This window comes from Eschrichtius robustus, chromosome 7 (genome assembly GCF_028021215.1).
Source record: "Eschrichtius robustus isolate mEscRob2 chromosome 7, mEscRob2.pri, whole genome shotgun sequence".
NCBI lineage: Eukaryota > Metazoa > Chordata > Mammalia > Artiodactyla > Eschrichtiidae > Eschrichtius > Eschrichtius robustus.
Window position 1 is genome coordinate 130,709,529 of NC_090830.1, and position 13,624 is coordinate 130,723,152.

The 13,624-nt window shown below is 39.2% G+C and overlaps 1 protein-coding gene across 1 annotated transcript in view; it reads left to right on the top strand.

The window, feature by feature from the left end:
* Positions 1-12,096, top strand: part of ACADSB (acyl-CoA dehydrogenase short/branched chain) — a 42,263-nt gene extending 30,167 nt beyond the window's left edge. The window contains exons 4-11 of the mRNA XM_068548712.1: positions 445-651; positions 1,204-1,374; positions 2,765-2,890; positions 4,094-4,186; positions 7,337-7,426; positions 8,345-8,482; positions 10,529-10,628; positions 11,708-12,096. Of these exons, the coding sequence (XP_068404813.1) occupies positions 445-651; positions 1,204-1,374; positions 2,765-2,890; positions 4,094-4,186; positions 7,337-7,426; positions 8,345-8,482; positions 10,529-10,628; positions 11,708-11,778 (996 nt within the window). The 3' untranslated portion in view covers positions 11,779-12,096. The remainder of the gene's footprint in view (positions 1-444; positions 652-1,203; positions 1,375-2,764; positions 2,891-4,093; positions 4,187-7,336; positions 7,427-8,344; positions 8,483-10,528; positions 10,629-11,707) is intronic.
* The last annotated feature ends 1,528 nt before the right edge of the window (positions 12,097-13,624 follow it).

The window sequence follows — 13,624 nt, forward strand, 5'->3', positions numbered from 1 at the left end:
GGACTTGCTAAAATGGCCCAAAAGGAATGGTCATTCATTTATTATCTTGGCTGAAAGAGTCAAGGTGGGGGGCTGACTCAAAGAGATTACGCTAAATGAAACTAGATATTCCACTGCTTTCTTCAGTTTCCTAATTATATATTTTCTCACTATTCCATTCCAGTATCCTTCAAAACATTTTACCTCTCATTTTTGTTTTTTAGATCGCAAAAGGAAACAAATGATAGTTCTAGCATGTAATTTTATCCTTTGCAAATATATTTAGTTTCTGTTATAGATTTTTTTGTTACTTAGAGTGAAAGAGCCATACCAAATTAAGATATACATACAGAATTTTAAAATTAAGCTGATGTGGTTACAAATTATTTTTGAACTTGTTCTTGCAAGGAATTGTCCCATATAAAAATAGCTTTCTTAATCTATGTTTCCTTATTTTTCCTTTAGTTGATGGGTATTGAAATTGACACAAAATATGGAGGAACGGGAGCTTCATTTTTTTCCTCTATCCTAGTGATAGAGGAATTAGCCAAAGTTGATGCATCTGTGGCTCTGGTATGTGACATCCAGAACACAGTAATTAACAGGCTAATTGGAAAATACGGAACAGAAGAACAGAAGGCTATCTATTTGCCCAAGCTAGCTACAGAACAAGTGAGTTGAGATGAGTTATTGAAATGGATCTGATCTTTTCTAAATATAGGATATTTTCAGGAGAAAAGCAGCCGCAGTGTTAGCTTTTCTATTCAGGACCACAACACAGCACCATTAATAACTCAAGCAATGTTCAATAAATTAATGCTACTAGAAAAATACACTCTGCCTCTCATTTGCCACTTGGAAATTTAGGGAATTATCATTGGACAATAAAATTATTTCTTTTTTGGTCCCAATTATATTGTCTAACACCTTTGTTGGTAGTTTCATTTACATTGAGATGTCTTTCTCCTGTAATTATGAAAACCAATTTAATTAAACTTAACATTGAATATGTGTGCTTAGGTCTTTAAATCTGCCTTAGGCAAATAGTGGGGTATAGTTTGGAAAATAATACTGTCAGAATACCATTACTATTTTGATACGTACAGGCTTTTAGAAGTAGCTAAAAGTTTGATTTTCAAATGTTTATTTTGCTATAAGTGGGTATTTGTTATGTGAAGTATAAATATAGGTATCAATTTGGCATTTTTTTCTTTGCATGTGTAGATGGGCAGTTTCTGCCTTTCAGAGACTGGAGCAGGTAGCGATTCATTTGCTTTGAAGACCAAAGCTGATAAAAAGGGAAATTATTATGTCATCAACGGGTCAAAGATGTGGATTAGCAACGCCAAGGATGCCGGGCTCTTCGTGGTGATGGCGAATGTAGACCTTACTCTTGTAAGTTTGAAAACAAAGCTGCTCCCCATTTCCGTCCTAATCTTATCTCTTCATTTCTTTTTCCTACTTCCATTTCCTTTTTAGGACTTAGTCTTAAATTCTTCATTCTCCTCAGTACTGAAAAGATTAAACAACTGACATCTTTTCATCCTCTGATTTACTAATATCCTAAAATAAATACTACAATTAACATTAATAAACATTAGCTACATGGAGGACCATTTAATTAATCTCCTAATCTGTTATATAGGAGGCTAATCTTAAATTTTGTAGAATTTCAGATTTTCTATTTAATAATGAAGAATTTAAGTACCTATTTAATAGTACATTTATTTTTAAGAATGTTTTATTCAATTGGAAAATAGACATATAGCAAAATGATAAAGATATCTTGTGTTTTTTGTCTAGTGTAGCATTTAATTGAATTAAATTTTAAAACTAAAATATGTAATAAAATTAAATTTAAAATGTGGAATTCATCATGTAATACTTTAGTGTCACTTAATTTTTTTTTTAATTAATTAATTTATTTATTTTTGGCTGTGTTGGGTCTTCGTTTCTGTGCGAGGGCTTTCTCTAGTTGCGGCGAGCGGGGGCCACTCTTCATCGCGGTGCGCGGGCCTCTCACTGTCGCGGCCTCTCCCGCTGCGGAGCACAGGCTCCAGACGCGCAGGCTCAGTAGCTGTGGCTCACGGGCTTAGTTGCTCGACGGCATGTGGGATCTTCCCAGACCAGGGCTCGAACCCGTGTCCCCTGCATTGGCAGGCAGATACTTAACCACTGCGCCACCAGGGAAGCCCCCACTTAATAATTTTAATAGCCACAATGGTTTCTGAAAGAGTAAAATAAATATTAAGGTTCTTGATTTTGAACCTAATGCCCTCCCATCCTTCTTGTTTCATAATACACATGTTGCAATTCTGAGTCCATTAGTATTTACTCCTAAAGTCTGTTTTGTTTTGTTTTTTGTTTTTTTTGCTGCACTGGGTCTTTGTCGCTGCGCGCGGGCTTTCTCTAGTTGCAGCAAGCGGGGGCTACTCTTTGTTGTGGTGAGTGGGCTTCTCATTGCGGTGGCTTCTCTTGTGGAGCATGGGCTCTAGGCGCGCGGGCTTCAGTAGTTGCAGCACGCGGGCTCAGTAGTTGCAGCTTACGGGCTCTAGAACGCGGGCTCGGTAGTTTTGGTGTATGGGCTTAGTTGCTCTGCGGCATGTGGGATCTTCCCAGACCAGGGCTCGAACCCGTGTCCCCTGCATTGACAGGCGGATTCTTAAGCACTGGACCACCAAGGAAGTCCCTAAGGTTTGTTTTTCGTTTTCTGTTTACTTTGAACTCTGGAAACAAGGGATCTTATCAGTCCAAGTGTTTATAGCATTTTAAATCTTCATTTCAGGGGTATAAAGGAATTACCTGCTTCTTGGTAGATCGTGATACTGAGGGCCTTCATATAGGGAAACCAGAGAACAAAATGGGAATCAGAGCTTCTTCTACCTGCCCATTAACGTTTGAAAATGTCAAGGTGGGTATCCTAGATGTGGAATGGCTTTGCCTGGAAGTATAGCTGCGTGAGAAAGGCGTCGCGCTATTAGGCGTGCGTAGGAGAGCACTTTGTAAAACTCTTGAACGATGATCTTAGGTTAGGTTATGACCTAAATGTACTTCCCACGAGAGTTTAGGCCAGAGGTGGAAACCTGTCTGCCCAGCAGCTGGCCTCAAGAGCCAGCCCGAGGATTAATCTCATTTATACTTCATAAACCTGGTACTTGCGCATCACACATAGCTTCCGAGGAGTGTGGTGTCGGCCCAGCAAGGCCACAAGATGGGGGTGTTGCTCAGTGAGAGTGGGAAACAGCCAGGCAGCGCCCACAGCTTAGAGTCGAGTCTTAAAAAAAACGAGGAAGAGATAACTAGAATGCTGTGTTTTAGAACTTTACATAGGTCGGACAGGATGTGATGGATTTTCTACCGCTCATTAGAATGTGACCTTTTTGCTCACTGGTGATTGTGTGTGTGCCCACGGGGTGTCCTTATGGATGTCATGTGAGCCTCACTACTGCACCCCAACTGTCTCTCTTCTCCTAATTTCCCTTTTCTTTCTCCATTCTGCCCACACTCTCTCCTAACTGCCCATATTAAGAAGCTAAGTGTATTTTCTAAAATTACCTAGTCTAGATCTTTTTTCAAGTAAACGGTTGAATAGTTTTATGTATTTCTTCTCTCCTCCTTTCTGTTTGGTACACATGCCTGTGTACACATACACACACACACACACAGACACACACACACACGGCCCTCAGTTGATTTTTGTTGTGATAATAGTCTCAACAGAAGAAAGGTTTACTACCCTTATATGTTTTCTGTTATTCCTAATATTTTATCTTACATTGTAGCATACAGATAAGAGTTCGGGGAAAATTGTTACTCATTTATGTTATTGATTAATTGTATGAGATTTCATTTTTCTAGATTCACCGAATGTCTGTGCTGGGCTCTGGAGGATGCAGTAGTGAACAGCATGGACTTGAGTCCTATCCTTCCGAGAGCATGTGGGAAACAGTTTAGAGGGAGACAGAGACATAGCAGATAATTTCCTTGGAGTTTAATAAGTAGCATGCTAGAGAATTATCACAGAAATTGGGAATATATGTGCATTAAAAAATATATTACCAAAATGAATTATGTTAAATTAAATTGAGAAATAACTGCATGTTTTTCTTTTCAGGTTCCAGAAGCCAATATCCTGGGACAAATTGGACATGGCTATAAGTATGCCATCGGGGGTCTTAATGAAAGTAGAATAGGAATTGCTGCACAGGTGAGTCAAATTTTATCCCTTTAACTTGACTCTTCCACACACAGTCAATTAAAATGTAAAAAGAAAAAATGCAGGAAAACCAATGAGTATTTGGAAGCTTGTGAACACAAGATGGCACCCTTCCCTTCCATGAGGTAAAAGAATAGCTTCTGGCTGTGATTTCTTTAAAATTCCACTTTGGTCAATTATATAATGTCCTGAGAACCAAACAATGGCTTAGTGGTAACAGTTTTTCTGCTTTGAGAGCATTAAAGTATTATCTAATACCTGGATCGATAACTTCTTAAGTACATTATAGATTAAATGTGGTATTTTTTTAAATCAGCTTTTCAAAGTATGTGATTCATTCTGAAATTTTTCAAATTAAGAATAAGTAACATTCTATTGTGTAGTAAGAGTCTCTATAGATAACAAAAGATTTGTTGCTTAGTGTTTTGCATGTGAAAATCAGACAATTTTTTTGATATGCCACTTAAAATGGCAACAATTAAACACATACGTATGAGGAAAACTATTCAATTTTTTACCAAATTTGCCCTTATAGCATATTAAATTTTTCTATTAGGTGATATCAGTTGTTTTCTAGAATCACAAAATGAATAAAGTCTTTGGTTTTATTATGAATTATTTCATTTTTGTAATGTATTTATTTTTAATCAATGAGTATCCAAAATTCAAAAACTTACAGCTTTTAGATTTTGAAGATGTTGCATATATTAGCTCTTTGGAGTATTTAAATTGTAATTGTACTCTAGTGTTTTGTTTTTGCTGCTGTTAATTTGCTAACAAAGTATTCTCAGATCAAAACTTAACCCATGTTTCACACAAAACTAGATAATGGGTCAGTAAAGAGATCTGGCTTATCTGGTCTTTTTAAAGTTTTTCTGTGATTCAACTTCATCAGATATGACATTAAAAACTACAACACTGGATTTCCTTGTTCCCAGACCTGTAAATAATATAGATGTCTGGCAGTAAATGCACAGCCTGGGCTTTAGTCTAATTACTCCAAGTTATCTTATAACCTAATTAAAAGTTAAGGTCAGAAAAAGAGAGAAAAAGGTAAGGTCTGATAGTTATTATTTCTTGGTTAATACTGTGGATGCTTTTTGGAGAAAGAGGCACATGTAACAGTGAACTGGAGGCATCCAACCTCAAGACTCTGTAGTTGTAAAGAATTTAGTTTTTCAGTATTTATAGTGAAAACATTTTACACTGTTTTGGAAAAGCCTGTTTTGACTGACAACTGATAATTACAATTTTTGTGTCAATATACCATATTGTTGGCATATTGTAAACTTTAGTTATAAGGGTTTAATGACATCATCTTCTCTCATAGCCAAACGTGCAGTGAGTCGCTGTCTCACTTTAATTTACTTTTGGGGTTTTGTTTTGGTTTGGTTTGGGTTTTGTCCTTTAATTTTTAGTGTAATATTCCAGTCTCCAGAAAGTTCAAAATAAAAGGCTAAAGGAAAATTTGAATGAATACTAATGAAATATTGATAAGTTTGTGGGCATTTCCCCCAAAAGCTTTAACTATTGATTTTTCTTTTCCTTTTTCTAAAACCCACATGGTTTGACATAATTAGATAGTGATTTTTTTTATTAGTTATCTATTTTATACATATTAGTATATACATGTCAGTCCCAGTCTCCCAATTCATCCCACCACCACCCTCCCCTTTCCACCCTTGGTGTCCTTACATTTGTTCTCTACATCTGTGTCTCTGTTTCTGCCTTGCAAACCAGTTCATCGGTACCATTTTTCTAGATTCCACATATATGTGTTAATATACAATATTTGTTTTTCTCTTTCTGACTTCACTCTGTATGACAGTTTCTAGGTCCATCCACCTCTCTACAATTGACCCAATTTTGTTCCTTTTTATAGCTGAGTAACATTCCATTGTATATATGTACCACATCTTCTTTATCCATTCGTCTGTCGATGGGCATTTAGGTTGCTTCCATGACCTGGCTATTGTAAATAGTGCTGCAATGAACATGGGGTGCATGTGTCTTTTTGAATTATGGTTTTCTCTGGGTATATGCCCAGTAGTGGGATTGCTGGGTCATATGGTAATTCTATTTTTAGTTTTCTAAGGAACATCCATACCGTTCTCCATAGTGGCTGTATCAATTTACATTCCCACCAACAGTGCAAGAGGGTTCCCTTTTCTCCACACCCTCTCCAGCATTTGTTGTTTGTAGATTTTCTGATGATGCCCATTCTAACCGGTGTGAGGTGATATCTCATTGTAGTTTTGATTTGCATTAGTGATGTTGAGCAGCTTTTCATGTGCCTCTTGGCCATCTGTATTTAGATAGTGATTTAATGGCTACCTAATGTTAGAATTCAGAAACAATTTCTAAGCTTGAGTCATTCAGTTGTTACGGAGATTAGTTTGCAATGAGACAGTCCAGCAAAAACTGTCACCACATCCTGATTAGTTCTTGAAATGTATAAACTGATGTTTTTACCAGCTCCTCTGTGCAGTTGTCCTCAACTCTGGCTGTGCATTAAAACATTAAAGAGTTTTTAGAATGCTGGTGTTTAGGCCACACTCACCACCACCCACGCACCCACCCCACCCCCCCACCCCCCATTATTGAGCTCCCCGAGATGATTCTCATGTGCTGCCAGGGTTGAGAAACGCTGCTCTCTTACGTTCTGATGCCCTACCCACCAAAGCTCTTGTTAATCCTGATCATATACAAAAGAAGACCAGAAGTGACCTTGCACACTTGACTTCTAGAAGGACTAGAGGCAGCTACTCTACAGTCTTTGAGGCCAGTCTTTGAGCAGAATTTCTGAGGCTCACTTTGTGCCTGGAGCCTCAAGCTTAAGGGAGAAGAATCCCAAAAAGTAACCTTGGGTGCATGAGCACAGCCACGCCAGGAGATTTAGCTCCTGGAATCAAATGTGCTCTTCTTCACAGGAAGTTACTCAAATTTTCTCCCAATTACTAGAACTTAAGTTCTGTAAATGCAGTGGATGAAGGTCATTAACGTTAGACCTCACCATCTCGGTATCTCTAGTCCTTTCCCTACCCCAACTTTTCAATTTGCCTGTAAAAAGCATTCATAACTTGAATAATTAAGAGCATAAACTTATAAAAAATAAGAAATTCTGATTTTTTTTTTTAACAGATGCTGGGACTGGCTCAAGGATGTTTTGACTACACTATTCCATATATTAAAGAAAGGGAGCAATTTGGCAAAAGAATATTTGATTTTCAGGTATATAATTATTACCATCTTTCTACAGTGCTGTGCTCTCCCTCTCCCCATTAATGAAGGGCTTCATTACAAAGCTGTAAGGGAATCCCCTCGGGGATTTTAATGGGAGAGGAAGGAATAGATCTTGGTGCATATACTTGTGACTGCTTTGACCTTCTCCAGGGACAGAGCAGGAGTCCTTGAGGCCTGGCTATGGCATGATGCAGGATCCCTTGGTGAGCACTTGGGAGCTGCCTCCTCACTGCTTCAGAGTTCCAGGGCATGGGGTCTGTAGTCAGACTTCCTGGGTTCAAATCCTGGTTCTTTGTCTTACTAGCTTTAGTCCTTGAGCAAGTTACCTCACCTCTCCAAACCTCAACTGCCTCATCTGTAAAATAAAGATAACACTCTGTACCATCTAGGGTGATTCAGAATCAGGTAAATGTTTTAAGTGTTTGGCACATTATTAAAAATAAGTCAAATTTTTAAACCTAATTTTGTGATCATTTATTTTTTAAATCTTGGCAGTTGTTAACAATTACCTGAACTTTGAAATTTTTTAAAGAAGCGATACACGTGGTGGTTTATTTTATTATTTATTTATTTATTCATTCATTCACTCACTTATTGTGGCTGTGCTGGGTCTTTGTTGCGGCGCGCCGGCTCAGAAGTTGCGGCATGTGGGATCTTAGTTCCCCGACCAGGGATCGAACCCAGGCCCCCTGCATTGGGAGCACAGAGTCTTAACCACTGGACCGCCAGGGAGGTCCCTGTAGTGGTTTATTTTAGATTGCAGATTTTAAACAGTTTTTGCAAAATGAATGTGAATTTTTGAACGGGTATATTTTGAATCTGTCAGTGTTCCACATCTAGGCAGGACTTTGACAATGAGCTGTTTTCGGAAATCACAGTTCTCTACCTTGGGCCTGAATGTTACAGGGGCTCCAACACCAAGTGGCGCACATGGCCACCCAGCTAGAAGCTGCAAGATTACTCACATACAACGCTGCAAGGCTTTTAGAAGCTGGAAGGCCATTCATTAAAGAATCATCTATGGCCAAGTACTATGCATCAGAGGTAAAAAAAAAAAAAAAAAAAAAAGTCTTTATTTTTTTAAAGATATTTATTTATTAACCTCTTCATTTAGAAATGTTGGTTACGCATTTGTTTCTCAAGTAAAATAACATGAACTTTCTAGTTCCTACACCAGAAATGCAAAAAAGTAAAGCTGCCGTAGGGAGGTGCTCTGATTCTGTGAGGCCTCCATGTTTTCATAGGCTCTTAGGTGGAAACCCAGTCACCCAGTTCAGGTAGAAGGCCCACCTTAAATCCCTGGATGAGCCTCAGCTGGACGATGGTTGGGACGAAGTGAGTGCCCTGGAGATAATGTGAAATAAAAATGCCCAAGAAGGGACTGTCCATGTGTTGATGCTTCCCGCTCATGCATATGCATCCTACACGTAACACACTGGACTTTGGTGGAAACTTAGCCTCGTCACCGGGCTGCTCTCTCCCAGCTGCGGCAGTGCGTCTTAGTCATTCCCTGGCTTCAGATATTTATTTACCCTCTTCAGCCCCCAGATTTAATTTTCTGCCTCAGCCTCCCTTCTGAGTCCCAGACGAATAGATCCCACTTCCGCTTTACCTCCCCACCTCCCCCCGACCCCAGTCGCACACCTGAGTCCACTTGACGCCCTCCTTTCCCTCATCCCCCAGTTGAATACATCCTCAGTTTTGAGGATTCAACCCCCTAAATATTTCTTGAATTTGTTTTTCTCTCCCTTCGTACTGCCACCTGTCTAGTCCAAGCTGTGCCGTTTCTTTACCAAACCACTGGAGTCACCTTCTAACCTCTCGTTTTCCCCTGTTGCTTTCTCCCATCCAGTGTCCCTTTTCAAGGTGTCCAGGAGGCCATGCCACTCTCCAGCTTTAAACCCTTCAGTGTCTCCTCACAACAAATGGGAACTTTTTATTCGTTTCCTATTGCTACTTTTAACAAATTACCAAAAATTTAGTGGCCTAAGACAGTACAATTCTATTATCTCACAGCTCTGGAGGAGAGACGTCTGAAATGAGTCTCACTGGGATAAAATTAACGTGTCAGCAGAGCTGCCTTTCTGGAGGCTCCAGGGGAGAATCCATTTCCTTTTCTTTTCCAGCTCCTAGAGCCAACTCTGTTTCTTGGACTCATAGCCCCTCCCTCCGTCTTCAGAGCCAACAGTGTAGCGTGTTCAGATCTGACTGCTTTCTGTTTCCGTGGTCACATCGTCTTCTCTGCCTCCCTCTTTCCTTTATAAGGACCCTTGGGATTACATGAGACCCGCCCAGATAGTCTGGGATCATCACCCCATCTCAAGGTTCTTAACTTAATCACACCTGCAAGTCTCTGTGCCATGTAGGTGATGAACATTTACACTTTCTGGGGATTCTCCTGTGGACATCTTTGGGGGCCAGTACGTTATTCACCATCATGTGCGGCCCACCTGCTCCCCATTCCCTTTTTACAGGTCACCCCGATCCCAGCCCATTGGTCCTCAGGCCCTTGAGGCTGACGAACCCATTTTCCCCTTGGAGCCTTGCCACGTGTCGTTCCTCAGCTTGAAATGTCCCCTAACTCATCCTTTAGTTCTCAGCGAGGCTGGAATTTCCTCACCTATCCCCCATCTAAGTCATGGCAGCTTCCCTAGCAGGCTCTTCTCTTGCCCCATACAGTTTTTCAGTTTCGGTGATCGCGATTCCATGTCTGTCTCTCTGAATGACCAGCAGGACCGAAAGGGCAGTGAGTGACTGGCCACGCCTCACATTGTGACGGGCAGAGTGGGTGACATAAGAAGGACCTTGATTAACATTTGCTGAGTAAATGATACCTGTCGGCAAGTATGAGTCTAAACAAATACCCTAATTTTCTTAAGAAAATAAGAATTTTGTGAATTAATAGGATATTTTACATAAATGGTATGTATAGAGAATGGGACTAAGGAGAAATGCTAATTTATAAAATGACGTCAATCCTTCCAACTGCCAGTAACAGCGAATCCATGTTACTAAGAATATTCTACAAGAGTGTTTGTAATGCATAAGTTCTGTGGCTTCAACGTGTGATTTGTTGCTGCTTTTTGGTAGATTGCGGGCCTAACAACTGGCAAATGTATCGAGTGGATGGGGGGAGTAGGCTACACCAAAAATTACCCTGTGGAAAAATACTTCCGAGATGCGAAGATTGGTAAATAGAGTTTTTACCTTTATTTTGTTTTATTTGACTCTGTAGGTGTTTTAGACTGTTGTATCTGTTGGATTTTTTTTATTACTGGTACGTAAGCAAAGGCAATATTAATCTCTTCAGTTATTATGTTTATTGGCTCTCCTTTTCTTGTGGCTGGGTTTTTTTTTTTTTTTTAATTTTTTATTTTGTTTATTTTTGGCTGTGTTGGGTCTTCATTGCTGCATGTGGGCTTTCTCTAGTTGTGGCGAGCGGGGCTACTCTTCGTTGAGGTGCACGGGCTTCTCATTGCGGTGGCTTCTCCCGTTGCGGAGCACGGGCTCTAGGCACGCGGGCTTCAGTAGTTGTGGCTCGCGGGCTCTAGAGCACAGGCTCAGCAGTTGTGGCGCACGGGCTTAGTTGCTCCACAGCACGTGGGATCTTCCCGGACCAGGGCTTGAACCCGTGTCCCCTGCATTGGCAGACGGACTCCTATCCACTGCGCCACCAGGGAAGCCCTGTGGCTGGGTTTTTTTCCCCTACTTCTTCCTTCAAAAAAATAGATTTTTATATATATTTTTTTAAAACATCAAATTACCTTTTTAAATGCCTCAAGGCCTCTGAAGGCCTTTCAGTAAAACCACAACAAAATCTACTGTCTTAATTTTTCTTTTACTAAAAATGTTAATATTTTCTATTAGTTTAATGCTGTTGTTTGACGCTCAGTTCTAATTTTAGACGCTAAGTGCCTACCCAAGCCTGAGCGTTCCGCTGCGCCACTGCCAGGTGGGAAAATAGAAATAGCAGTTATGAAAGCTGCCTGTTCCTGAGGAGCCATCCAGGCTTGTGTGTTGAGAGTTTAGGAACAAAAAACTTCAACTGTTTAATACTGATTCTGGAAATCTGTAAACCAAATAGAAAATTGTTATCTCTTAGGCAGAACTACCTTGTCAAATAGTACCATATTCAGGGGACATTGGACAGTGTTCCTGGTAAAGTTTTACAGTAAATGCAGAGGTAATGTTTGCAGAGCTGTTTCTTGTATAGACTCTTAACCATGCCTCCACTCCTAATTGTTCCTTTTCTCCCCTTTATTTATTAAGGTACAATATATGAAGGAACTTCAAATATCCAGCTGAACACCATTGCAAAGCGCATAGATTCAGAATACTGACAGCCACGGGAGGGGGACCCCTCCCTGGTGTCACTGGTGTAAAATTTTAAACTATTGTGCCTTGTTGGGGGCTGCATTGAATGATTTTATTTAGGCCCTTCACCTTGGATCTGGAGGTACACCTTTCCTGTCTCCTCTTTCCAATCTGCTTAACTTAGGCGCAGAAAATCATTTTTAAATTTTGGGAAGAAATGCATCCATATTTTCTCCAAAACTATTTTTAAAACTCTATATGCATTATCATTTTAGCTTCAGGGTATACAGAATTTCACTCTATTAGAATTTGGAAAAATAAAGACAATGTAAGTATTTCTTGCAGACATGGGTATTTTATATCCCTGTCATTGTGCATCAGTCAGAGAGATGTTTGTGATAGTGGCAATTCTATAGAAGAAATAGATTCGATTCTAAGTTGCCAAACTAGGTAGCAACTGATAAAAATTTATTTAGAAAAATCTAAAAGTTTTAGTTCTGAATATCTGAAAATGAGGGTATAACTCTGTAGTTTATATAATCGAAGAAAGCATTTCAACAAAGGAAAGCAGTATAATTTGTTACTATAATTGACCAGTATGAAAGGTGCATTTTATGTTAGTTTTCAAGTATGAAGTTTAAATAACTTGGTTTAATAATTAGAATATACTCAATATTGTAATATTCATTTTTTTCTGTCTTTAAATTGAATGCTGTTTTCTCAAACTTATTGAGCTTTATCTTGAATAGTAATTCAGAAATTATATTTTGGTTCAGTGATTCTCAAGAGGAGATGTCTTGTCCCCATAAAGAAGTGTATTAAAATCTTGTAAGGAATGAGGGATAGAAGGGAGCTGTAGAGTTCGAAAAGCATATTTGGTAATATAAAAAATGACATTTCTGGGAAGGCAAAAATAAATCTGTTGTTTTACAGTCAAATTATGGAAAGGCAAAGCTCAACATAATATATGGCTGGCGATGCCATTTCTTCAGTATCAGGGATTCTCAATCAGAAGAGACCTTGTAGAGTGCAGGTCCTCAGTCCCCTCAGGAGGGAGGAGGACGGTGAAGGGTGAGTGTTTTATATTTTCCGGAAGGGGGCACGGGTTAGAGATGTTGGAAAATGTTTCAAGGCTCATACAGTTGCTTAAAGTAATCACTGCTGTCAAAAGGGAAGCACTTTAGTACTTTAATGAAAGGATAATGTTTATTAAGAAAACTTGACATTTTCAAAGTAATTTTGCTTTGCGCATTCATGTTCATTGAATTGGGTTAATTTCTAGAATGGATACCATAGTTAAATATTCAGAATTGTGTGAATACAATTGAGATAGGAATTACATTAAAATATTAGGAAGAAATACGGACAAATTTAGACCTTAGATCAAAAGAGAGAAAGTCTACTTGATTTTCAGATAGGGCTGATGGAAGCCAGTCGTTCAGTGTTTTAGAACAAAAAGACAGTAATCTGATAAGGAAAGTAGGGGATGGAGGAAATGCCCTAAAGGGGGGCTTGGACATCTTTAATTTCTGTGATTATGTGAGAGAGGTGGACTTTTCAGATAACGGAATAGAAGCCAACGTTAGTAAAAAGAATCCCAGCTTCCTCCTGTAGAGTTACAAACACGTGAAACTGCAGTAAGCCTCCTTCACATTAGCAGCATGGGAGAGGCTCCCGTGTACATCTAGACCTTGAATTTATAGTTCATATTGATACAGTTCTAATTGTGTGTATATTTTTTGTACAGGTTCACAAATAACAGTTGAAAATTAATTATGTATTGTAATTAATATCTGTACCTGCCTTCTTCTGTTAGTGAATTGTGTTATTGTACCATTTACCAAAGAGGGTGTTGTGGGTTTTCCCCATAGT